General features: G+C 50.9%; 1 protein-coding gene across 2 annotated transcripts in view; it reads right to left on the bottom strand.

The window, feature by feature from the left end:
- LOC138643184 (1-phosphatidylinositol 4,5-bisphosphate phosphodiesterase gamma-1-like) overlaps positions 1-26360 on the bottom strand; it is a 180166-nt gene extending 153806 nt beyond the window's left edge. Inside the window, exon 1 of one of the 2 annotated variants that reach the window (XM_069732017.1) lies at positions 25444-26360. In XM_069732017.1, the coding sequence (XP_069588118.1) occupies positions 25444-25663 (220 nt within the window). In that variant the 5' untranslated portion in view covers positions 25664-26360. The remainder of the gene's footprint in view (positions 1-25443) is intronic. The other variant, XM_069732016.1, reaches the window with a different exon arrangement.
- Positions 26361-27717: the final 1357 nt, after the last annotated feature.

The raw sequence follows: 27717 nt of genomic DNA, 5'->3' as shown, positions 1-27717 counted from the left end.
GACACTGATCCAGCAGCACTCAGAGATGTCCTTATATCATCAGAGCCTATAGAGACAGGCTGCAGAGCTTCCCCCATATCAGACACTGATCCAGCAGCACTCAGAGATGTCCTCATATCATCAGAGACTATAGAGGCAGGCTGCAGAGCTTCCCCCATAGCAGACACTGATCCAGCAGCACTCAGAGATGCCCTCATATCATCGGAGACTATAGAGGCAGGCTGCAGAGCTTTCCCCATAGCAGACAATGATCCAGCAGCACTCAGAGATGTGCTGATATAAACAGAGACTATAGAGGCAGGCTGCTGAGCTTCCCCCATAGCAGACACTGATCCAGCAGCAGGCAGAGATGTGCTCATATAAACAGAGACTATAGAGGCAGGCTGCAGAGCTTTCCCATAGCAGACACTGATCCAGCAGCAAGCAGAGATGTGCTCATATAAACAGAGACTATAGAGGCAGGCTGCAGAGCTTCCCCCATAGCAGACACTGATCCAGCAGCAGGCAGAGATGTGCTCATATAAACAGAGACTATAGAGGCAGGCTGCAGAGCTTTCCCCATAGCAGACACTGATCCAGCAGCGCTCAGAGATGTCCTCATATCATCAGAGACTATAGAGGCAGGCTGCAGAGCTTCCCCAATAGCAGACACTGATCCAGCAGCACTCAGAGATGCCCTCATATCATCGGAGACTATAGAGGCAGGCTGCAGAGCTTTCCCCATAGCAGACAATGATCCAGCAGCACTCAGAGATGTGCTGATATAAACAGAGACTATAGAGGCAGGCTGCTGAGCTTCCCCCATAGCAGACACTGATCCAGCAGCAGGCAGAGATGTGCTCATATAAACAGAGACTATAGAGGCAGGCTGCAGAGCTTTCCCATAGCAGACACTGATCCAGCAGCAAGCAGAGATGTGCTCATATAAACAGAGACTATAGAGGCAGGCTGCTGAGCTTCCCCCATAGCAGACACTGATCCAGCAGCAGGCAGAGATGTGCTCATATAAACAGAGACTATAGAGGCAGGCTGCAGAGCTTTCCCATAGCAGACACTGATCCAGCAGCAGGCAGAGATGTGCTCATATAAACAGAGACTATAGAGGCAGGCTGCAGAGCTTTCCCATAGCAGACACTGATCCAGCAGCAAGCAGAGATGTGCTCATATAAACAGAGACTATAGAGGCAGGCTGCAGAGCTTCCCCCATAGCAGACACTGATCCAGCAGCAGGCAGAGATGTGCTCATATAAACAGAGACTATAGAGGCAGGCTGCAGAGCTTTCCCCATAGCAGACACTGATCCAGCAGCGCTCAGAGATGTCCTCATATCATCAGAGACTATAGAGGCAGGCTGCAGAGCTTCCCCCATAGCAGACACTGATCCAGCAGCACTCAGAGATGCCCTCATATCATCGGAGACTATAGAGGCAGGCTGCAGAGCTTTCCCCATAGCAGACAATGATCCAGCAGCACTCAGAGATGTGCTGATATAAACAGAGACTATAGAGGCAGGCTGCTGAGCTTCCCCCATAGCAGACACTGATCCAGCAGCAGGCAGAGATGTGCTCATATAAACAGAGACTATAGAGGCAGGCTGCAGAGCTTTCCCATAGCAGACACTGATCCAGCAGCAAGCAGAGATGTGCTCATATAAACAGAGACTATAGAGGCAGGCTGCAGAGCTTCCCCCATAGCAGACACTGATCCAGCAGCAGGCAGAGATGTGCTCATATAAACAGAGACTATAGAGGCAGGCTGCAGAGCTTTCCCCATAGCAGACACTGATCCAGCAGCGCTCAGAGATGTCCTCATATCATCAGAGACTATAGAGGCAGGCTGCAGAGCTTCCCCAATAGCAGACACTGATCCAGCAGCACTCAGAGATGCCCTCATATCATCGGAGACTATAGAGGCAGGCTGCAGAGCTTTCCCCATAGCAGACAATGATCCAGCAGCACTCAGAGATGTGCTGATATAAACAGAGACTATAGAGGCAGGCTGCTGAGCTTCCCCCATAGCAGACACTGATCCAGCAGCAGGCAGAGATGTGCTCATATAAACAGAGACTATAGAGGCAGGCTGCAGAGCTTTCCCATAGCAGACACTGATCCAGCAGCAAGCAGAGATGTGCTCATATAAACAGAGACTATAGAGGCAGGCTGCAGAGCTTCCCCCATAGCAGACACTGATCCAGCAGCAGGCAGAGATGTGCTCATATAAACAGAGACTATAGAGGCAGGCTGCAGAGCTTTCCCCATAGCAGACACTGATCCAGCAGCGCTCAGAGATGTCCTCATATCATCAGAGACTATAGAGGCAGGCTGCAGAGCTTCCCCAATAGCAGACACTGATCCAGCAGCACTCAGAGATGCCCTCATATCATCGGAGACTATAGAGGCAGGCTGCAGAGCTTTCCCCATAGCAGACAATCATCCAGCAGCACTCAGAGATGTGCTGATATAAACAGAGACTATAGAAGCAGGCTGCTGAGCTTCCCCCATAGCAGACACTGATCCAGCAGCAGGCAGAGATGTGCTCATATAAACAGACTATAGAGGCAGGCTGCAGAGCTTTCCCATAGCAGACACTGATCCAGCAGCAAGCAGAGATGTGCTCATATAAACAGAGACTATAGAGGCAGGCTGCAGAGCTTCCCCCATAGCAGACACTGATCCAGCAGCAGGCAGAGATGTGCTCATATAAACAGAGACTATAGAGGCAGGCTGCAGAGCTTCCCCCATAGCAGACACTGATCCAGCAGCACCCAGAGATGCCCTCATATCATCAGAGACTATAGAGGCAGGCTGCAGAGCTTTCCCCATAGCAGACACTGATCCAGCAGCAGGCAGAGATGTGCTCATATAAACAGAGACTATAGAGGCAGGCTGCAGAGCTTTCCCCATAGCAGACACTGATCCAGCAGCAGGCAGAGATGTGCTGATATAAACAGAGACTATAGAAGCAGGCTGCTGAGCTTCCCCCATAGCAGACACTGATCCAGCAGCAGGCAGAGATGTGCTCATATAAACAGACTATAGAGGCAGGCTGCAGAGCTTTCCCATAGCAGACACTGATCCAGCAGCAAGCAGAGATGTGCTCATATAAACAGAGACTATAGAGGCAGGCTGCAGAGCTTCCCCCATAGCAGACACTGATCCAGCAGCAGGCAGAGATGTGCTCATATAAACAGAGACTATAGAGGCAGGCTGCAAAGCTTCCCCCATAGCAGACACTGATCCAGCAGCACCCAGAGATGCCCTCATATCATCAGAGACTATAGAGGCAGGCTGCAGAGCTTTCCCCATAGCAGACACTGATCCAGCAGCAGGCAGAGATGTGCTCATATAAACAGAGACTATAGAGGCAGGCTGCAGAGCTTTCCCCATAGCAGACACTGATCCAGCAGCACTCAGAGATGTCCTCATATCATCAGAGACTATAGAGGCAGGCTGCAGACTATAGAGTGGCCGCAGCTCTGGGTGTGAACGCTGAGTGGTCGCAGCTCTGGGTGTGAACGCTGAGTGACTGCAGCTCTGGGTGTGAACACCGAGTGTCCGCAGCTCTGGGTGTGAACGCTGAATGGCCACAGCTCTGGGTGTGAACGCTGAGTGGCCAGAGCTCTGGGTGTGAACGCTGAGGGACTGCAGTTCTGAGTGTGAACACTGAGTGTCCGCAGCTCTGGGTGTGAACGCTGAGTGGCCACAGCTCTGAGTGTGAACGCTGAGTGGCCACAGCTCTGGGTGTGAACGCTGAGTGGCCGCAGCTCTGGGTGTGAACGCTGAGTGGCCGCAGCTCTGGGTATGAACGCTGAGTGGCCGCAGCTCTGGGTGTGAACGCTGAGTGGCCGCAGCTCTGGATGTGAACGCTGAGCGACTGCAGGTCTGGATGTGAACGCTGAGCGACTGCAGGTCTGGGTGTGAACGCTGAGTGGCCGCAGCTCTGGGTGTGAACGCTGAGTGGCCGCAGCTCTGGGTGTGAACGCTGAGTGGCCGCAGCTCTGGCTGTGAATGCTGTGTGGCCGCAGCTCAGGGTGTGAACGCTGAGTGGCCACAGCTCTGGATGTGAACGCTGAGCGACTGCAGGTCTGGATGTGAACGCTGAGAGACTGCAGGTCTGGGTGTGAACGCTGAGTGGCCGCAGCTCTGGCTGTGAATGCTGTGTGGCCGCAGCTCAGGGTGTGAACGCTGAGTGGCCACAGCTCTGGATGTGAACGCTGAGCGACTGCAGGTCTGGATGTGAACGCTGAGCGACTGCAGGTCTGGGTGTGAACGCTGAGTGTCCGCAGCTCTGGGTGTGAACGCTGAGTGGCCGGAGCTCTGGGTGTGAACGCTGAGTGGCCGGAGCTCTGGGTGTGAACGCTGAGTGTCCGCAGCTCTGGGTGTGAACGCTGAGTGTCCGCAGCTCTGGGTGTGAACGCTGAGTGTCCGCAGCTCTGGGTGTGAACGCTGAGTGACCGCAGCTCTGGGTGTGAACGCTGAGTGACCGCAGCTCTGGGTGTGAACGCTGAGTGACCGCAGCTCTGGGTGTGAACGCTGAGGGACCGCAGCTCTGGGTGTGAACACCGAGTGTCCGCAGCTCTGGGTGTGAACGCTGAGTGTCCGCAGCTCTGGGTGTGAACGCTGAGTGGCCAGAGCTCTGGGTGTGAACGCTGAGTGGCCGCAGCTCTGGGTGTGAACGCTGAGTGACCGCAGCTCTGGGTGTGAACGCTGAGGGACCGCAGCTCTGGGTGTGAACACCGAGTGTCCGCAGCTCTGGGTGTGAACGCTGAATGGCCACAGCTCTGGGTGTGAACGCTGAGTGGCCAGAGCTCTGGGTGTGAACGCTGAGTGGCCGCAGCTCTGGGTATGAACGCTGAGTGGCCGCAGCTCTGGGTGTGAACGCTGAGTGGCCACAGCTCTGGGTGTGAACATTGAGTGGCCGCAGCTCTGGATGTGAACGCTGAGCGACTGCAGGTCTGGATGTGAACGCTGAGCGACTGCAGGTCTGGGTGTGAACGCTGAGTGGCCGCAGCTCTGGGTGTGAACGCTGAGTGGCCGCAGCTCTGGGTGTGAACGCTGAGTGGCCGCAGCTCTGGCTGTGAATGCTGTGTGGCCGCAGCTCAGGGTGTGAACGCTGAGTGGCCGCAGCTCTGGATGTGAACGCTGAGCGACTGCAGGTCTGGATGTGAACGCTGAGAGACTGCAGGTCTGGGTGTGAACGCTGAGTGGCCGCAGCTCTGGCTGTGAATGCTGTGTGGCCGCAGCTCAGGGTGTGAACGCTGAGTGGCCACAGCTCTGGATGTGAACGCTGAGCGACTGCAGGTCTGGATGTGAACGCTGAGCGACTGCAGGTCTGGGTGTGAACGCTGAGTGTCCGCAGCTCTGGGTGTGAACGCTGAGTGTCCGCAGCTCTGCGTGTGAACGCTAAGCGACTGCAGCTCTGGGTGTGAACGCTGAGTGTCCGCAGCTCTGGGTGTGAACGCTGAGTGTCCGCAGCTCTGGGCGTGAACGCTGATTGTCCGCAGCTCTGGGCGTGAACGCTGAGTGTCCGCAGCTCTGGGTGTGAACGCTGAGTGTCCGCAGCTCTGGGTGTGAACGCTGAGTGTCCGCAGCTCTGGGTGTGAACGCTGAGTGTCCGCAGCTCTGGGTGTGAACGCTGAGTGTCCGCAGCTCTGGGTGTGAACGCTGAGTGTCCGCAGCTCTGGGTGTGAACGCTGAGTGTCCGCAGCTCTGGGTGTGAACGCTGAGTGTCCGCAGCTCTGGGTGTGAACGCTGAGTGTCCGCAGCTCTGGGTGTGAACGCTGAGTGTCCGCAGCTCTGGGTGTGAACGCTGAGTGTCCGCAGCTCTGGGTGTGAACGCTGAGTGTCCGCAGCTCTGGGTGTGAACGCTGAGTGTCCGCAGCTCTGGGTGTGAACGCTGAGTGTCCGCAGCTCTGGGTGTGAACGCTGAGTGTCCGCAGCTCTGGGTGTGAACGCTGAGTGTCCGCAGCTCTGGGTGTGAACGCTGAGTGTCCGCAGCTCTGGGTGTGAACGCTGAGTGTCCGCAGCTCTGGGTGTGAACGCTGAGTGTCCGCAGCTCTGGGTGTGAACGCTGAGTGTCCGCAGCTCTGGGTGTGAACGCTGAGTGTCCGCAGCTCTGGGTGTGAACGCTGAGTGTCCGCAGCTCTGGGTGTGAACGCTGAGTGTCCGCAGCTCTGGGTGTGAACGCTGAGTGTCCGCAGCTCTGGGTGTGAACGCTGAGTGTCCGCAGCTCTGGGTGTGAACGCTGAGTGTCCGCAGCTCTGGGTGTGAACGCTGAGTGTCCGCAGCTCTGGGTGTGAACGCTGAGTGTCCGCAGCTCTGGGTGTGATTGCAGGACGGAGGGATTTTTCATCAGCTTTTTCCATGAATGTTTCATGCCCAGATGATGGATGATAATGGACGCTCGCCGGTGTGCGGTCATCGCTGGCACAGGGGGACGATATGGGGTTCTACCAGGGGTCACACAAGCTGAGGGTCTCCCGGGGGACACACCGGACCCCGTGCACCCCTACATGCCGCCTGCTGCATTCTGGGACATGGACACAGGTCTACTCTTGTCGGACTCCTCGCTTGTGTAATCCGGTGGGTTTTCTTTCGGCCTGGATGGTCCATGAGGTCAAGACTTTTGTCATTAGCGTTCCCATGGCAAGCAAGTCACAGGGCCGGGGACTTTGGAGCCGTCTGGTCCTGGCACGGTACCCTGCCAGCTGTGGGATCGCAGCACATAAAGAGTCCGCTGTGCGCAGAACCTTCCAGAACAGTCATTAAAGGGCCGGCGCCGAATCCTGCACCGAAACATTCTGCACCGTTGTCATCACTTCATGTCCTGTGTAGGATCTCTGCTTGCTGCAGGATAGTGAAATAATGATTATTCACAGTCAGGTGCTGGAACCCACCCTGCAGGCCCGTCCGGCACAGGCCAGTCACATAGTGCAGGGGTCGGACCACCATCATGTCTGCTGGGGTCCTCAGGCCCCTCTACAGCACTTGTTCCATCCTTCCTACACAGAGCAGAGCTGCGGTATAAAGTATGGGGGAAACAGCGGAGCCTGAGCGTGTGATGAGGCGGAGGGGGCATGTCAGACCACCGCAGACCCCAATAGTCAGTGCAGCTGCACTCACTGGATAATGTCACTGACGCCATCAGCAGATCGCACTCCTCCGTATTATGTCCAAGTGTGAATGAAACCCAAACTCATTCACAGACTGGAAATCTCTCCAGCCCAGAACTCACCGCACCAGTGTCTAACGAGACCGCGCTCCTCTGCTGATGGTTCGTTACAGTGTGTCAGCGAGCACAATGGTGAGGCCTCTGTCACATCCTGTCTATTGTACAATAGTCCCACCTAGAGCATTTCTACTCTATCTGGGGTAGGCCCTGAAAGCCAGGCAGGGAGACCCCCATCTATCGGGGATCTGGGGTCCCATCATGGAGCCCCAGCTGTCAGCATATTCTGTGGCTAAATTCTAGAAAGATCTCACTAGTCCTAATCATCCCACCATATGCAGGGGAATCGCTCACCTACAGCCTGAGGGTCTCCCTACATAAACCATTACTGTAGTATAGTGTGATGTCATCAGACGCAGTGATGATGTCATCATCAGCTCATTATTACACTCGGATAATCTTATTGGGACCTGATTACAGTGATTGTCTGGAGATGGCGGAGCTGATCTGGATCCTACGTCTTCTTCTACTTCCAGGATCAGCTCCTATGACTTGGAAGCATCAACCCAGCCACGAAGAGGTTAAAGTTAGCCGTAATCTGCCCCCACCCTCGCTCTGCAGGCTCTATTCTGGGTTCAGCCAGGAAGCTGCAGACTTGGGCAAACAGAATTATGGTACAGAGACAATAAAAGCAGAGGCCCAGGGTGCAAAGACAGCAGAGAATCTTCCCAGGGTCCACCATGCAGCAGAGTATTTTACCAGGGTCACCAGGCAGCAGAGCATCTTCTCAAGGTCCATCATGCAGCAGAGCATCTTCTCAAGGTCCACATTCAGAAGAGCATCTTCCCAGGGTCCAACATGCAGCAAAGCATCTTCCCAGGGTGCAGCAAGCAGCAGAGCATCTTCTCAAGGTCCACCAGCAGCAGAGCATCTTCCCGGGGTCCAACAGAGAGCAGAGCATCTTCCTGGGGTCCACCAGGCAGCAGAGCATCTTCCCTGGGTACAAGAGGCTGTACAGCATCTTCTCAGGGTCCAACAGGCAGCAGAGCATCTCCCCGTGGTCCACCAGGCAGCAAAGCATCTTCCCGGGGTAAAACAGGATGTAGAGCTTCTTCCCAGAGTTGGCATTCTTGGGCACAGACTGTTGTAAGTATCCAAGTATGTAAGTACTTGGATAAGAATACAGTAATTAACCAGAGCCAGCATGGGTTTGTAGCAAACAAGTCCTACCAGACTAATCTAATTTCCTTCTATGATGGAATCGCTGACTGGGTGGTTCAGGGAAATGCGGTAGATATAGTATAGCTCAACTTCAGCAAAGCATTTGAAAAAGTATCACATACTATCCTTATTGGAAAAATGACCAAGTATGGGATTGACAAGGCTACGCTTAGGTGGATTCATAAGTGGCTCAGTGATCGTACTCAAAGAGTGATAAATGGTTGCACATCCAATTTGAAGAGTGTTTCAACTTGGGTACCACAAGGCTCTGTCCTGGCCCCAGTGTTGTTCAACATTTTTATAAATGATCTAGATAAGGGAACCGAAGGTAATCTAATCAAATTTACAGATGATGCAAAGCTGGGAGGGATAACTAAAGGTGCCTTTACACTAAACGACTTACCAACGATCACGACCAGCGATACGACCTGGCCGTGATCGTTGGTAAGTCGTTGTGTGGTCGCTGGGGAGCTGTCACACAGACAGCTCTCTCCAGCAACCAACAATCAGGGGAGCGACTTCGGCATCGTTGAAACTGTCTTCAACGATGCCGAAGTCCCCCTGCAGCACCCGGGTAACCAGGGTAAACATCGGGTTACTAAGTGCAGGGCCGCGCTTAGTAACCCGATATTTACCCTGGTTACCATTGTAAAAGTAAAAAAAAAAAACAGTACATACTCACATTCTGATGTCTGTCACGTCCCCCAGCGTCCACAGGGTTAAAACTGCTTTCGGCAGGAGCGCTGCTAATGCACGCGCTGCTGCCGAGATGCACTGACTGTGTCAGCGCCGGCAGTAACAGCGGTGACGTCACCACTGTGCTCTGCTTTACGGCCGGCGCTGACACAGTCAGTGCATCTCGGCAGCAGCGAGTGCATTAGCAGCGCTCCTGCCGAAAGCAGTTTTAACCCTGTGGACGCCGGGGGACGTGACAGACATCAGAATGTGAGTATGTACTGTTTTGTTTGTTTTTTTTTTTTTACTTTTACAATGGTAACCAGGGTAAATATCGGGTTACTAAGCGCGGCCCTGCGCTTAGTAACCCGATATTTACCCTGGTTACAGGTGAACACATCGCTGGATCGGCATCACACACGCCGATCCAGCGATGACAGCGGGTGATCAGCGACCAAAAAATGGTCCTGATCATTCCCCAACGAACAACGATCTCCCAGCAGAGGGCCTGATCGTTGGTCGCTGTCACACATAACGAGATCGTTAGTGGGATCGTTGCTACGTCTACAAAAGCGTGACGTTGCAACGATATCGTTAACAATATCGTTATGTGTGACGGTACCTTAACACTAGAGAAGACAAAGGATTCAGATGGATCTAGATAAGCGTTGAACAATGGACAGTGACTACTAGAATGGTATTTAACAGGGAGAAATGCAAGATTCTACATTGGGGCAAGACAAATGAACATTACATCTGCAAAATGGGAGGAATAGAACTAAGCAACAGCACGTGTGAAAAAGACTTGGGTGCACTAATAGATCACAGACTGCACAGGAGTCAACAGTGTGATGCAGCAGCAAAAAGGCAAACAGTGCTTGGATGTATTAAGAGTATTAAAGTTTAGAGTCTAGATCATGTGAAGTAATTATCCCCCTCTTACTCCTCTTTGGTCAGACCTCATCTGGAATACTGGGTCCAGTTCTGGGCTTCACATTTTAAAAAATACATCAACAAACTGCAGCAAGTTCAGAGAAGAGCGACCAGAATGGTGAGCGGACTGTAAAGTATATCCAACGAGGAACGGTTACAGGATTTGGGAATGTTTAGCTTGCAGTAAAGAAGACTGAGAGGAGACTTAATAGCTGTCTACAAATATCTGAAGGGCTGTCACAGTGTAGAAGGATCATTATTATTCTCATTTGCACATGGAAACACGAGAAGCAATGGGATGAAACTGAATGGGAGGAGACACAGATTAGATATTAGATATTTGCATAAATAACAATTCCCTAATAAATACTTAAATATTTTTATAGTTTTTATGCGCCAACCCTTTATAATGTTTCACGTGATTCATGAATTCTACGAGGTCATAAAAGGTCTTTTTTCGGTTGAGAATTATGAATTATTTTGCTTTTTTTTTTTTCATGCAAAAATTTGCAGGTGTTGCAAAATTACCCAAAAATAAGGGGGAGACAAGAGTGGAGATGCCTCAAATTTTGCGATGCCAAATGCAATTGTTGAGAAAGGTGAAAACATCTGAAATCATTAAACTTTGCCCACAGAAAACAATAAAAACAAGTGAAAACATATAAAAAGTGCAAAAACACAAAACTAAACAAAGAACAGGAGAAAAACAACGATGAACCAGGGACTCGGTGGTTATACATAGATACTAGTAAGGACGGTCTGCAGTACATGAAGGGTTAATTACCAAAGTCCTGAAACCCACAATTCATCACAGACATGTGAAAAAGCAGAAAAATCTCTGGACAAAGAGGTTTGACTGTACCCAGCATAGAGGGGGCACTGATCTCAGCCCAGTATACAGGGGTCTGACTGTACCCAGCATAGAGGGGGCACTGATCTCAGCCCAGTATACAGGGGTCTGACTGTACCCAGCATAGAGGGGGCACTGATCTCAGCTCAGTATACAGGGGTCTGACTGTACCCAGCATAGAGGGGGCACTGATCTCAGCTCAGGATACAGGGGTCTGACTGTACCCAGCATAGAGGGGGCACTGATCTCAGCTCAGGATACAGGGGTCTGACTGTACCCAGCATAGAGGGGCACTGATCTCAGCTCAGTATACAGGGGTCTGACTGTACCCAGCATAGAGGGGGCACTGATCTCAGCCCAGTATACAGGGGTCTGACTGTACCCAGCATAGAGGGGGCAATGATCTCAGCCCAGTATACAGGGGTCTGACTGTACCCAGCATAGAGGGGCACAGATCTCAGCTCAGTATACAGGGGTCTGACTGTACCCAGCATAGAGGGGGCACTGATCTCAGCTCAGGATACAGGGGTCTGACTGTACCCAGCATAGAGGGGGTACAGATCTCAGCTCAGGATACAGGGGTCTGACTGTACCCAGCATAGAGGGGCACTGATCTCAGCTCAGTATACAGGGGTCTGACTGTACCCAGCATAGAGGGGCACTGATCTCAGCTCAGTATACAGGGGTCTGACTGTACCCAGCATAGAGGGGGCACTGATCTCAGCTCAGGATACAGGGGTCTGACTGTACCCAGCATAGAGGGGCACTGATCTCAGCTCAGGATACAGGGGTCTGACTGTACCCAGCATAGAGGGGCACTGATCTCAGCTCAGTATACAGGGGTCTGACTGTACCCAGCATAGAGGGGGGACTGATCTCAGCTCAGGATACAGGGGTCTGACTGTACCCAGCATAGAGGGGCACTGATCTCAGCTCAGTATACAGGGGTCTGACTGTACCCAGCATAGAGGGGGCACTGATCTCAGCTCAGCATACAGGGGTCTGACTGTACCCAGCATAGAGGGGGCACTGATCTCAGCTCAGTATACAGGGGTCTGACTGTACCCAGCATAGAGGGGGCACTGATCTCCGCTCAGGATACAGGGGTCTGACTGTACCCAGCATAGAGGGGCACTGATCTCAGCTCAGTATACAGGGGTCTGACTGTACCCAGCATAGAGGGGCACTGATCTCAGCTCAGTATACAGGGGTCTGACTGTACCCAGCATAGAGGGGCACTGATCTCAGCTCAGCATACAGGGGTCTGACTGTACCCAGCATAGAGGGGCACTGATCTCAGCTCAGGATACAGGGGTCTGACTGTACCCAGCATAGACGGGCACTGATCTCAGCTCAGGATACAGGGGTCTGACTGTACCCAGCATAGAGGGGCACTGATCTCAGCTCAGCATACAGGGGTCTGACTGTACCCAGCATAGAGGGGCACTGATCTCAGCTCAGGATACAGGGGTCTGACTGTACCCAGCATAGAGGGGCACTGATCTCAGCTCAGGATACATGGGTCTGACTGTACCCAGCATAGAGGGGGCACTGATCTCAGCCCAGTATACAGGGGTCTGACTGTACCCAGCATAGAGGGGGCACTGATCTCAGCCCAGTATACAGGGGTCTGACTGTACCCAGCATAGAGGGGGCACTGATCTCAGCTCAGCATACAGGGGTCTGACTGTACCCAGCATAGAGGGGCACTGATCTCAGCCCAGTATACAGGGGTCTGACTGTACCCAGCATAGAGGGGGCACTGATCTCAGCTCAGTATACAGGGGTCTGACTGTACCCAGCATAGAGGGGCACTGATCTCAGCTCAGTATACAGGGGTCTGACTGTACCCAGCATAGAGGGGGCACTGATCTCAGCTCAGTATACAGGGGTCTGACTGTACCCAGCATAGAGGGGGCACTGATCTCAGCTCAGGATACAGGGGTCTGACTGTACCCAGCATAGAGGGGGCACTGATCTCAGCTCAGGATACAGGGGTCTGACTGTACCCAGCATAGAGGGGCACTGATCTCAGCTCAGTATACAGGGGTCTGACTGTACCCAGCATAGAGGGGCACTGATCTCAGCTCAGGATACAGGGGTCTGACTGTACCCAGCATAGAGGGGCACTGATCTCAGCTCAGGATACAGGGGTCTGACTGTACCCAGCATAGAGGGGGCACTGATCTCAGCTCAGTATACAGGGGTCTGACTGTACCCAGCATAGAGGGGCACTGATCTCAGCTCAGGATACAGGGGTCTGACTGTACCCAGCATAGAGGGGCACTGATCTCAGCTCAGGATACAGGGGTTCTGACTGTACCCAGCATAGAGGGGCACTGATCTCAGCTCAGTATACAGGGGTCTGACTGTACCCAGCATAGAGGGGCACTGATCTCAGCTCAGGATGCAGGGGTCTGACTGTACCCAGCATAGAGGGGCACTGATCTCAGCTCAGGATACAGGGGTCTGACTGTACCCAGCATAGAGGGGGCACTGATCTCAGCTCAGTATACAGGGGTCTGACTGTACCCAGCATAGAGGGGCACTGATCTCAGCTCAGGACACAGGGGTCTGACTGTACCCAGCATAGAGGGGCACTGATCTCAGCTCAGGATACAGGGGTCTGACTGTACCCAGCATAGAGGGGGCACTGATCTCAGCCCAGTATACAGGGGTCTGACTGTACCCAGCATAGAGGGGGCACTGATCTCGGCCCAGTATACAGGGGTCTGACTGTACCAGGCATAGAGGGGCACTGATCTCAGCTCAGGATACAGGGGTCTGACTGTACCCAGCATAGAGGGGGCACTGATCTCAGCTCAGTATACAGGGGTCTGACTGTACCCAGCATAGAGGGGGGACTGATCTCAGCTCAGGATACAGGGGTCTGACTGTACCCAGCATAGAGGGGCACTGATCTCAGCTCAGGATACATGGGTCTGACTGTACCCAGCATAGAGGGGGGACTGATCTCAGCTCAGGATACAGGGGTCTGACTGTACCCAGCATAGAGGGGCACTGATCTCAGCTCAGTATACAGGGGTCTGACTGTACCCAGCATAGAGGGGGCACTGATCTCAGCTCAGTATACAGGGGTCTGACTGTACCCAGCATAGAGGGGCACTGATCTCAGCTCAGGATACAGGGGTCTGACTGTACACAGCATAGAGGGGGCACTGATCTCAGCTCAGTATACAGGGGTCTGACTGTACCCAGCATAGAGGGGGCACCGATCTCAGCTCAGGATACAGGGGTCTGACTGTACCCAGCATAGAGGGGCACTGATCTCAGCTCAGGATACAGGGGTCTGACTGTACCCAGCATAGAGGGGGCACTGATCTCAGCCCAGTATACAGGGGTCTGACTGTACCCAGCATAGAGGGGCACTGATCTCAGCTCAGGATACAGGGGTCTGACTGTACCCAGCATAGAGGGGCACTGATCTCAGCTCAGTATACAGGGGTCTGACTGTACCCAGCATAGAGGGGCACTGATCTCAGCTCAGTATACAGGGGTCTGACTGTACCCAGCATAGAGGGGCACTGATCTCAGCTCAGTATACAGGGGTCTGACTGTACCCAGCATAGAGGGGCACTGATCTCAGCTCAGGATACAGGGGTCTGACTGTACCCAGCATAGAGGGGGCACTGATCTCAGCTCAGGATACAGGGGTCTGACTGTACCCAGCATAGAGGGGGCACTGATCTCAGCTCAGTATACAGGGGTCTGACTGTACCCAGCATAGAGGGGCACTGATCTCAGCCCAGTATACAGGGGTCTGACTGTACCCAGCATAGAGGGGGCACCGATCTCAGCTCAGGATACAGGGGTCTGACTGTACCCAGCATAGAGGGGCACTGATCTCAGCTCAGGATACAGGGGTCTGACTGTACCCAGCATAGAGGGGCACTGATCTCAGCTCAGGATACAGGGGTCTGACTGTACCCAGCATAGAGGGGGCACTGATCTCAGCCCAGTATACAGGGGTCTGACTGTACCCAGCATAGAGGGGGCACTGATCTCAGCTCAGGATACAGGGGTCTGACTGTACCCAGCATAGAGGGGGCACTGATCTCAGCTCAGGATACAGGGGTCTGACTGTACCCAGCATAGAGGGGCACTGATCTCAGCTCAGTATACAGGGGTCTGACTGTACCCAGCATAGAGGGGCACTGATCTCAGCTCAGGATACAGGGGTCTGACTGTACCCAGCATAGAGGGGGCACTGATCTCAGCTCAGGATACAGGGGTCTGACTGTACCCAGCATAGAGGGGCACTGATCTCAGCTCAGGATACAGGGGTCTGACTGTACCCAGCATAGAGGGGCACTGATCTCAGCTCAGTATACAGGGGTCTGACGGTACCCAGCATAGAGGGGGCAATGATCTCAGCTCAGGATACAGGGATCTGACTGTACCCAGCATAGAGGGGGCACTGATCTCAGCCCAGTATACAGGGGTCTGACTGTACCCAGCATAGAGGGGCACTGATCTCAGCTCAGGACACAGGGGTCTGACTGTACCCAGCATAGAGGGGGCACTGATCTCAGCCCAGTATACATGGGTCTGACTGTACCCAGCATAGAGGGGCACTGATCTCAGCTCAGGATACAGGGGTCTGACTGTACCCAGCATAGAGGGGCACTGATCTCAGCTCAGGATACAGGGGTCTGACTGTACCCAGCATAGAGGGGGCACTGATCTCAGCTCAGGATACAGGGGTCTGACTGTACCCAGCATAGAGGGGGCACTGATCTCAGCTCAGGATACAGGGGTCTGACTGTACCCAGCATAGAGGGGCACTGATCTCAGCTCAGGATACAGGGGTCTGACTGTACCCAGCATAGAGGGGCACTGATCTCAGCTCAGTATACAGGGGTCTGACGGTACCCAGCATAGAGGGGGCAATGATCTCAGCTCAGGATACAGGGGTCTGACTGTACCCAGCATAGAGGGGCACTGATCTCAGCTCAGGACACAGGGGTCTGACGGTACCCAGCATAGAGGGGGCACTGATCTCAGCTCAGTATACAGGGGTCTGACTGTACCCAGCATAGAGGGGCACTGATCTCAGCTCAGGACACAGGGGTCTGACTGTACCCAGCAAAGAGGGGCACTGATCTCAGCTCAGGATACAGGGGTCTGACTTTACCCAGCATAGAGGGGCACTGATCTCAGCTCAGCATACAGGGGACTGACTGTACCCAGCATAGAGGGGCACTGATCTCAGCACAATCCTGATCACAGGTATCAGTGTAATCAGTATAACGGCGCCGACCTGACACTGTCTGTAGTCACTGAGCACAATCCTGATCACATGTATCAGTGTAATCAGTATAACGGCACCGACCTGACACTGTCTGTAGTCACTGAGCACAATCCTGATCACATGTATCAGTGTAATCAGTATAACGGCACCGACCTGACACTGCCTGTAGTCACTGAGCACAATCCTGATCACATGTATCAGTGTAACAGCACCGACCTGACACTGTCTGCAGTCACTGAGCACAATCCTGATCACAGGTATCAGTGTAATCAGTATAACGGCACTGACCTGACACTGCCTGTAGTCACTGAGCACAATCCTGATCACAGGTATCAGTGTAATCAGTATAACGGTGCCGACCTGACACTGCCTGTAGTCACTGAGCACAATCCTGATCACAGGTATCAGTGTAATCAGTGTAACAGCACCGACCTGACACTGGGTGTAGTCACTGAGCACAATCCTGATCACAGGTATCAGTGTAATCAGTATAACGGCACCGACCTGACACTGTCTGCAGTCACTGAGCACAATCCTGATCACAGGTATCAGTGTAATCAGTGTAACAGCACCGACCCGACACTGGGTGTAGTCACTGAGCACAATCCTGATCACAGGTATCAGTGTAATCAGTATAACGGCACCGACCTGACACTGTCTGTAGTCACTGAGCACAATCCTGATCACAGGTATCAGTGTAATCAGTATAACGGCACCGACCCGACACTGGGTGTAGTCACTGAGCACAATCCTGATCACAGGTATCAGTGTAATCAGTATAACGGCACCGACCTGACACTGTCTGTAGTCACTGAGCACAATCCTGATCACAGGTAACAGTGTAATCAGTATAACGGCACCGACCTGACACTGGGTATAGTCACTGAGCACAATCCTGATCACAGGTGTCAGTGTAATCAGTTTAACGGCACCGACCTGACACTGTCTGTAGTCAATGAGCACAATCCTGATCACAGGTATCAGTGTAATCAGTATAACGGCGCCGATCTGACACTGGGTATAGTCACTGAGCACAATCCTGATCACAGGTGTCAGTGTAATCAGTTTAACGGCACCGACCTGACACTGTCTGTAGTCACTGAGCACAATCCTGATCACAGGTATCAGTGTAATCAGTATAAAGGCGCCGACCTGACACTCACTGGAGTCACTGAGCACAATCCTGATCACAGGTATCAGTGTAATCAGTATAACGGCGCCGACCTGACACTGCCTGTAGTCACTGAACACAATCCTGATCACAGGTATCAGTGTAATCAGTGTAACAGCACCGACCCGACACTGGGTGTAGTCACTGAGCACAATCCTGATCACAGGTATCAGTGTAATCAGTATAACGGCACCGACCTGACACTGTCTGTAGTCACTGAGCACAATCCTGATCACAGGTATCAGTGTAATCAGTATAACGGCACCGACCTGACACTGGGTGTAGTCACTGAGCACAATCCTGATCACAGGTATCAGTGTAATCAGTATAACGGCACCGACCTGACACTGTCTGCAGTCACTGAGCACAATCCTGATCACAGGTATCAGTTTAATCAGTATAACAGCACCGACCCGACACTGCCTGTAGTCACTGAACACAATCCTGATCACAGGTATCAGTGTAATCAGTGTAACAGCACCGACCCGACACTGCCTGTAGTCACTGAACACAATCCTGATCACAGGTATCAGTGTAATCAGTATAACGGCACTGACCTGACACTGTCTGTAGTCACTGAGCACAATCCTGATCACAGGTAACAGTGTAATCAGTATAACGGCACCGACCTGACACTGTCTGCAGTCACTGAGCACAATCCTGATCACAGGTATCAGTGTAATCAGTGTAACAGCACCGACCCGACACTGGGTGTAGTCACTGAGCACAATCCTGATCACAGGTATCAGTGTAATCAGTATAACGGCACCGACCTAACACTGTCTGTAGTCACTGAGCACAATCCTGATCACAGGTATCAGTGTAATCAGTATAACGGCACCGACCTGACACTGGGTGTAGTCACTGAGCACAATCCTGATCACAGGTATCAGTGTAATCAGTATAACGGCACCGACCTGACACTGTCTGCAGTCACTGAGCACAATCCTGATCACAGGTATCAGTGTAATCAGTGTAACAGCACCGACCCGACACTGGGTGTAGTCACTGAGCACAATCCTGATCACAGGTATCAGTGTAATCAGTATAACGGCACCGACCTGACACTGTCTGTAGTCATTGAGCACAATCCTGATCACAGGTATCAGTGTAATCAGTATAACGGCACCGACCCGACACTGGGTGTAGTCACTGAGCACAATCCTGATCACAGGTATCAGTGTAATCAGTATAACGGCACCGACCTGACACTGTCTGTAGTCACTGAGCACAATCCTGATCACAGGTAACAGTGTAATCAGTATAACGGCACCGACCTGACACTGGGTATAGTCACTGAGCACAATCCTGATCACAGGTGTCAGTGTAATCAGTTTAACGGCACCGACCTGACACTGTCTGTAGTCAATGAGCACAATCCTGATCACAGGTATCAGTGTAATCAGTATAACGGCGCCGATCTGACACTGGGTATAGTCACTGAGCACAATCCTGATCACAGGTGTCAGTGTAATCAGTTTAACGGCACCGACCTGACACTGTCTGTAGTCACTGAGCACAATCCTGATCACAGGTATCAGTGTAATCAGTATAACGGCACCGACCTGACACTGTCTGTAGTCACTGAGCACAATCCTGATCACAGGTATCAGTGTAATCAGTATAAAGGCGCCGACCTGACACTCACTGGAGTCACTGAGCACAATCCTGATCACAGGTATCAGTGTAATCAGTATAACGGCGCCGACCTGACACTCACTGGAGTCACTGAGCACAATCCTGATCACAGGTATCAGTGTAATCAGTATAACAGCACCGACCCGACACTGCCTGTAGTCACTGAACACAATCCTGATCACAGGTATCAGTGTAATCAGTATAACGGCACCGACCTGACACTCACTGGAGTCACTGAGCACAATCCTGATCACAGGTATCAGTGTAATCAGTATAACGGCGCCGACCTGACACTCACTGGAGTCACTGAACACAATCCTGATCACAGGTATCAGTGTAATCAGTATAACGGCGCCGACCTGACACTCACTGGAGTCACTGAGCACAATCCTGATCACAGGTATCAGTGTAATCAGTATAACAGCACCGACCCGACACTGCCTGTAGTCACTGAACACAATCCTGATCACAGGTATCAGTGTAATCAGTATAAAGGCACCGACCTGACGCTGCCTGTAGTCACTGAGCACAATCCTGATCACAGGTATCAGTGTAATCAGTATAACGGCACCGACCCGACACTGGGTGTAGTCACTGAGCACAATCCTGATCACAGGTATCAGTGTAATCAGTATAACGGCACCGACCTGACACTGTCTGTAGTCACTGAGCACATTCCTGATCACAGGTAACAGTGTAATCAGTATAACGGCACCGACCTGACACTGGGTATAGTCACTGAGCACAATCCTGATCACAGGTGTCAGTGTAATCAGTTTAACGGCACCGACCTGACACTGTCTGTAGTCAATGAGCACAATCCTGATCACAGGTATCAGTGTAATCAGTATAACGGCGCCGATCTGACACTGGGTATAGTCACTGAGCACAATCCTGATCACAGGTATCAGTGTAATCAGTATAACGGCACCGACCTGACGCTGCCTGTAGTCACTGAGCACAATCCTGATCACAGGTATCAGTGTAATCAGTATAACGGCACCGACCTGACACTGTCTGTAGTCACTGAGCACAATCCTGATCACAGGTATCAGTGTAATCAGTATAATGGCACCGACCTGACACTGTCTGTAGTCACTAAGCACAATCCTGATCACAGGTGTCAGTGTAGTCAGTTTAACGGCACCGACCCGACACTGGGTATAGTCACTGAGCACAATCCTGATCACAGGTATCAGTGTAATCAGTATAACGGCACCGACCCGACACTGGGTATAGTCACTGAGCACAATCCTGATCACAGGTGTCAGTGTAGTCAGTTTAACGGCACCGACCTGACACTGTCTGTAGTCAATGAGCACAATCCTGATCACAGGTATCAGTGTAATCAGTATAACGGCACCGACCTGACACTGGGTATAGTCACTGAGCACAATTCTGATCACAGGTATCAGTGTAATCAGTATAACGGCACCGACCTGACACTGTCTGTAGTCACTGAGCACAATCCTGATCACAGGTAACAGTGTAATCAGTATAACGGCGCCGACCTGACACTCACTGGAGTCACTGAGCACAATCCTGATCACAGGTATCAGTGTAATCAGTATAACGGCACGGACCTGACACTGTCTGTAGTCACTGAGCACAATCCTAATCACAGGTATCAGTGTAATCAGTATAACGGCACCGACCTGACACTGGGTATAGTCACTGAGCACAATCCTGATCACAGGTATCAGTGTAATCAGTATTACAGCACCGACCTGACACTGTCTGTAGTCACTGAGCTAAATCCTGATCATAGGTATCAGTGTAATCAGTATAACGGCACCGACCTGACACTGTCTGTAGTCACTGAGCATAATCCTGATCACAGGTATCAGTGTAATCAGTATAACAGCACCGACCTGACACTGTCTGTAGTTACTGAGCACAATCCTGATCACAGGTAACAGTGTAATCAGTATAACGGCGCCGACTTCACACTGGGTATAGTCACTGAGCACAATCCTAATCACAGGTATCAGTGTAATCAGTATAACGGCACCGACCTGACACTGTCTGTAGTCACTGGGCATAATCCTGATCACAGGTATCAGTGTAATCAGTATAACGGCACCGACCTGACACTGTCTGTAGTCACTGAACACAATCCTCATCACAGGTAACAGTGTAATCAGTATAACGGCGCCGACCTGACACTGTCTGTAGTCACTGAGCACAATCCTGATCACAGGTAACAGTGTAATCAGTATAACGGCACCGAACTGACACTGTCTGTAGTCACTGAACACAATCCTCATCACAGGTAACAGTGTAATCAGTATAACGGCGCCGACCTGACACTGGGTATAGTCACTGAGCACAATCCTAATCACAGGTATCAGTGTAATCAGTATAACTGCACCGACCTGACACTGTCTGTAGTCACTGGGCATAATCCTGCTGACAGAGACTTTCAGGTGCAATAAAAGGGGCTGAATAAAATTTTCCAGTGAAATGTTGAGGAATTGCAGCCATTTTTCTACACTCACTTTGGAGGCTCAGAAGTAATTGGGCAAATTCACTTTACCATATAATGTTCATTTGGAATTCCTTGTTGTGAATCCTTTGCAGGCAATGACGTCCTGAAGTCTGGAGGCCATGGACATCACCACGACTTGGCCATTGCAGAACATTCCACATTGATTTCGCAGCATGTTTTGGGTCGTTTTCTTGTGTCCTCTGAAGCACCGTCCATCCTTGCTGCATTTGGGTGAATGTGAGCAGAAAGCATCGCCCTGTACACACTGGATTCAGGCGACGGCTTCGGTCACATCATCAATCACCACTAGTGACTCGGTGCCGTTGGAAGCCATGCATGCCCGCGCCATCAGTCTGCCTTCTCGAGACTTTCTTCTTCCCATCATTATAGTACAGGTTGATCTTAGTTTTGCTTTTCCAGGACTGGGCGGCTTCTTTAGATTTTTTTGGGGCAAAGTCTAATCTGTCCTTTCTATTTTTCAGGCTGATGAATAGTTTGCATCTTGTGGTGAACTCCATTTGCTCTCATAACATGAACATGAAAGTTGAACTGCATTACTGCACTAGAAATATGAAAAAATGAGAGCGTTTAGCGCATAAATTGGCCAATTCATGTGTACCTGGTAGCCACATTAGGGCATCTCTCGCATACCAGGTCCTACACTTTCCTCGCTGAGAATAAACGTCTTCATCTGAATGGGTACCTGTGAAACCTCTTCTTAGACTAAATTTCTCTCTCTCTCTGTGGAGGGGTAATGGACCTGCTGCAATTAAAACACCCGTGGCTAAGAGGCGGAGTGCTCGATCAGAAGGCTAGTCAATACAAATTTCAAAAAACTGACATTTCAACTTTCATGTTTGCATGTTTTAGCGCTACACTGTGCTGCCTTATTTATTTGAAAGTGTACGAATTGGTGACTCTAGGTTCAGCACCTGTTCACACTTGATCTATGTTTGGATGTGACGGTCAGTTTTTTAAAATTTGTATTCACTAGCCTTCTGACTGAGCACTCCGCCTCCTAGCCACAGGTGTTTTAATCGCAGCAGGTTCATTACCCCTCCACAGAGAGAGAGAAATTTAGTCTAAGAAGAGGTTTCACAGGTACCCATTCAGATGAAGGCGTTTATTCTCAGCGAGGAAAGGAAAGTGTAGGACCTGGTATAAGAGAGATGCCCTAATGTGGCTACCAGGTACACATGAATTGGCCAATTTATGCGCTAAACACTCATTTTTTTCATACTTCTAGTGCAGTAATGCAGTTCAACTTTCATGTTTCATGTTTGCAGGTTTTAGCGCCGCAGTGTGCTGCCTTATTTATTTGACAGTATATGAGTTGGTGACTCTAGGTTCCGCACCTGTTCACACTTGATCTATGTTTGGATGTGACGGTCAGTTTTTTTTCAATTTGATAATAGAACCGGACCTGGAATAGGTTTTGGTAAATGCCTAAAATGCCAAAACTTGTCTCACGTCCTAATATTTCTGGATTTATCGGAGTATTAGTGAATTTCCAGAATTATTATTACACAGATGAGCGAACGCCGACTCTCAATACTCTGCCAGGAGTCATGTGAGTAATTGGGGTACCTCTGTAGGCAGTGACTGTACCCCCCACTCCCCCGGTGTACAGCTGGTGGTCTGCACTGACTCATCCGCCTATGGGACTGACGAGATAAGAACGAGGGGAAACAGAAATCCAGGCTGGTTCCGGACCCCGAGAAGACAGGGCCACAGTGCCAGGGCCTCCTCTATGTCCACAGGCCCTCATCACTGTGTTACCTGTGGCCTTACATAGGACTGCAGGTGACACCTACTACATTATCTGTACTCAGAGAGATATCACTGTGTTATCTGTGGTGTTACATAGGACTGCAGGTGACACCATGTACATTATCTGTGCTCAGAGAGTTATCATTGTGTTATCTGTGGTGTTACATAGGACTGCAGGTGACATCTACTACATTACCTGTACTCAGAGAGTTATCACTGTGTTATCTGTGGTGTTACATAGGACTGCAGGTGACATCTACTACATTATCTGTACTGAGAGTTATCACTGTGTTATCTGTGGTATTACATAGGACTGCAGGCGACATCTACATCATTATCTGTGCTCAGAGAGTTATCACTGTGTTATCTGTGGTGTTACATAGGACTGCAGGTGACATCTACTACATTATCTGTACTCAGAGAGTTATCACTGTGTTATCTGTGGTGTTACATAGGACTGCAGGTGACATCTACTACATTATCTGTACTCGGAGAGTTATCACTGTGTTATCTGTGGTGTTACATAGGACTGCAGGTGACATCTACATCATTATCTGTGCTCAGAGAGTTATCACTGTGTTATCTGTGGTGTTACATAGGACTGCAGGTGACATCTACATCATTATCTGTGCTCAGAGAGTTATCACTGTGTTATCTGTGGTGTTACATAGGACTGCAGGTGACATCTACTACATTATCTGTACTCGGAGAGTTATCACTGTGTTATCTGTGGTGTTACATAGGACTGCAGGTGACATCTACATCATTATCTGTGCTCAGAGAGTTATCACTGTGTTATCTGTGGTGTTACATAGGACTGCAGGCGACATCTACATCATTATCTGTGCTCAGAGAGTTATCACTGTGTTATCTGTGGTGTTACATGGGACTGCGGGTGACATCTACTACATTATCTGTACTCGGAGAGTTATCACTGTGTTATCTGTGGTGTTACATAGGACTGCAGGTGACATCTACTACATTATCTGTACTCGGAGAGTTATCACTGTGTTATCTGTGGTGTTACATAGGACTGCAGGTGACATCTACATCATTATCTGTGCTCAGAGAGTTATCACTGTGTTATCTGTGGTGTTACATAGGACTGCAGGCGACATCTACATCATTATCTGTGCTCAGAGAGTTATCACTGTGTTATCTGTGGTGTTACATGGGACTGCGGGTGACATCTACTACATTATCTGTACTCGGAGAGTTATCACTGTGTTATCTGTGGTGTTACATAAGACTGCAGGTGACATCTACTACATTATCTGTACTCGGAGAGTTATCACTGTGTTATCTGTGGTGTTACATAGGACTGCAGGTGACATCTACTACATTATCTGTACTCGGAGAGTTATCACTGTGTTATCTGTGGTGTTACATAGGACTGCAGGTGACATCTACATCATTATCTGTGCTCAGAGAGTTATCACTGTGTTATCTGTGGTGTTACATAGGACTGCAGGTGACATCTACTACATTATCTGTATATAGAGAGATATCACTGTGTTATCTGTGGTGTTACATAGGACTGCAGGTGACATCTACTACATTATCTGTATATAGAGAGATATCACTGTGTTATCTGTGGTGTTACATAGGACTGCAGGTGACATCTACTATATTATCTGTACTCAGAGAGTTATCACTGTGTTATCTGTGGTGTTACATAGGACTGCAGGTGACATCTACTACATTATCTGTACTCGGAGAGTTATCACTGTGTTATCTGTGGTGTTACATAGGACTGCAGGTGACATCTACTACATTATCTGTACTCGGAGAGTTATCACTGTGTTATCTGTGGTGTTACATAGGACTGCAGGTGGCATCTACTACATTATCTGTACTGAGAGTTATCACTGTGTTATCTGTGGTGTTACATAGGACTGCAGGTGGCATCTACTACATTATCTGTACTGAGAGTTATCACTGTGTTATCTGTGGTGTTACATAGGACTGCAGGTGACATCTACTACATTATCTGTACTCAGAGAGTTATCACTGTGTTATCTGTGGTGTTACATAGGACTGCAGGTGGCATCTACTACATTATCTGTACTGAGAGTTATCACTGTGTTATCTGTGGTGTTACATAGGACTGCAGGTGGCATCTACTACATTATCTGTACTGAGAGTTATCACTGTGTTATCTGTGGTGTTACATAGGACTGCAGGTATCACTACTGATGTGCCCCTGTGATGTGCTCAGCTCTGCTACATCTCTATATAGTCCTGTGTCGGTTACTGACCTTCTCCCTCCACTTTCTCGGGGGTCCTGAACCATATCACCTGCCGGGTGTCCAGCCTCAGCTGGAAGGTTCTCCTCTCGGGGCGCTGGGACTTTTTCTGGTAGAACAGGGTCAGGACGGTCCCGGTCTCCAGATGCCGCATGATCCGGTTTACGTCTCCGGTCTCCATTCTTGGCTCCTCCACGAAGCCGTTCATGTTGGCCAGTCTACATCCGGACATCGTGGTGCAGGGTCCTCACCGCCGGTCACCTGGCGGATCACAGAATGCAGGAAGCCGCATCACAAGAGCGCAGCAGCTCTGGGATCCACTGCTGCTAAGATCTGCAGAAGAAATCCAGTGCATATGAGGGGTCCCGATCTGGACTGGTGGTCCCGGCGTCGCCGGTCTCCCTCCTGCTTGGGTAATGGACGGAGGGATGGAAGCAGACCACACCTAGATCCTCCCTCTACAAGTGCAGATGGGAGCTGGAGCCCTCCTTCCTGTTCTGTCCGCTGGTCCTTTCATGATGTGTGGGGTCCAAAGATGGAGCAGACGAAGAGCATCTTAGAGGGACCCCTGATCTTCTGCTGCAGACTGCCCTAATGGGTTAATGAGCCCCCCAGAGCGGTACTAATGGATCTGTAGTGTCTGGATGCTCCTGGGGGACAGGTCTAATAGCCGGAGAAGATCCGGAATCCTGGAATCACTGCTGATGAGCCTGATCCAATGTCACCGGCACCGCAGCCTGACAGCCCCGCAGGATGGGCGCAGAACCACCGCATCTGGGTATCCAGGTGATGGAGTGGGACGTGCGGAGCTGCAGGCTGTCCCGGCCAGTGAAGCCCCCGGACCCTCCCAGGTGCAGAGCTGGATCAGGATGACAGGTCACTGGTGCACAGTCCGCAGGCTTTATCTTGCTGCTCCTGTCTTCTGCAATGGACGCCCAGAGGAAACAGCAATTACACATGGCCGGAAAGAGAACAGAAAGGAATTTAAAAAAAAAAAAAGAAAAAAAAATATTTGCAGGATCTTGGCTTAGGGAAGGAAAACACTAGTGAAGAATGGGAAGTGCTGTGTGATGGCGCCATCTAGTGTGCGGCTGTGGGAACTGCTGTGTCCAACATCAATGTGGGCCCCAATCGTCAGGGGTCCTTGACAGCATTGGACTTGTTTGGGCCCCTCTGGGCTCCAGGGCCCGGATAACACTGCAATCGCTGCACCCAAGGCCTAAATGGAGAAAATGGAAGAAGTGAAAATTAAAATCCCACCTCCTATTGCTCCGCTGCTCTCCGAGGTCCTTACCTTGCTGCAGCAATGACACATCTTCACTTGTGATAACTTGAGCCAATCACTGGCTTAGAACCGCTGAGGTCAATGATTGTCTGCAGCGGTCATGTGGGCAGCAAGGTAAAAAAAAAGACCACAAAGATCACCGGCGCTGGAGCAGATGCTGATGCGTCAGGTGAGTGGAGGTGTTTTTGTATTTTAAACTCTTTTCTTCAGGTCCTTCCCTACTGAGCGACAGATCCTTATCCTTAGTGCAGGTCATCAGTACCAGACGGGTTGTGGTGCGACCCCCCACGATCTGCCGTTATCAGCTGTGACGGCGGCCGGTTTGTTCGTTTTCAGCGCCGCACACTGTGTAGTGGTCATTCTCAGTACTGCAGCACAGCTCCTATTGAAGTGAATGTGCCCGGAGCTGCAGTACCCAGAGCGGCCAGTCCAGAGGATGGCGCTGTCCTCAGTACAGCCAGCAGCGACCTCCAGGGCTGCTGGACCCCAATAATCTGATCCTGATGACCTTTCAATCTGCTGGATTTGTGGACACGAATCCTCAGTGTCAGGTTGTTCGGGGGCCGCTGAAGGACAAGGTGAAACCTCCTGTAACATTCCCATATTAGATCTGATTTCCCGAGGTTTAGGATCTCCGCTCGCTGCCTGTGAATGAAGTCTCCGCACGGTGCTGACGATTACCGCCAGCCGCTGCGGGTTTTGCCAATTTTTATGAATTAAGAAAAAGAAGCAACCAGAAGAATTTGAGGCCAAACTCATGCGGATTTGTATCGTGGCTCAGTACCGCGTCACCGGGGAGGGTTTGTTACAATGTTACAGTGCAGCTTGGAGGTGTCAGCCGGATACAATGCGACAAACCCTCAGCTCTGTTAGCAGGAACAGTGCACATCAGATTTACTGCCTATAGCTATTCCATCCGGAGTAAGCAGCCACCCCCCCCTAAGTCAGCAGGGCCCCCCCGGTTTTAGCAAGAGGCCCCCCGGAGTCAGCAGGAGCCCCTT

Source organism: Ranitomeya imitator, chromosome 6 (assembly GCF_032444005.1).
Source record: "Ranitomeya imitator isolate aRanImi1 chromosome 6, aRanImi1.pri, whole genome shotgun sequence".
NCBI classification, from domain to species: domain Eukaryota; kingdom Metazoa; phylum Chordata; class Amphibia; order Anura; family Dendrobatidae; genus Ranitomeya; species Ranitomeya imitator.
This window is presented reverse-complemented; position numbering and strand designations above follow the sequence as displayed.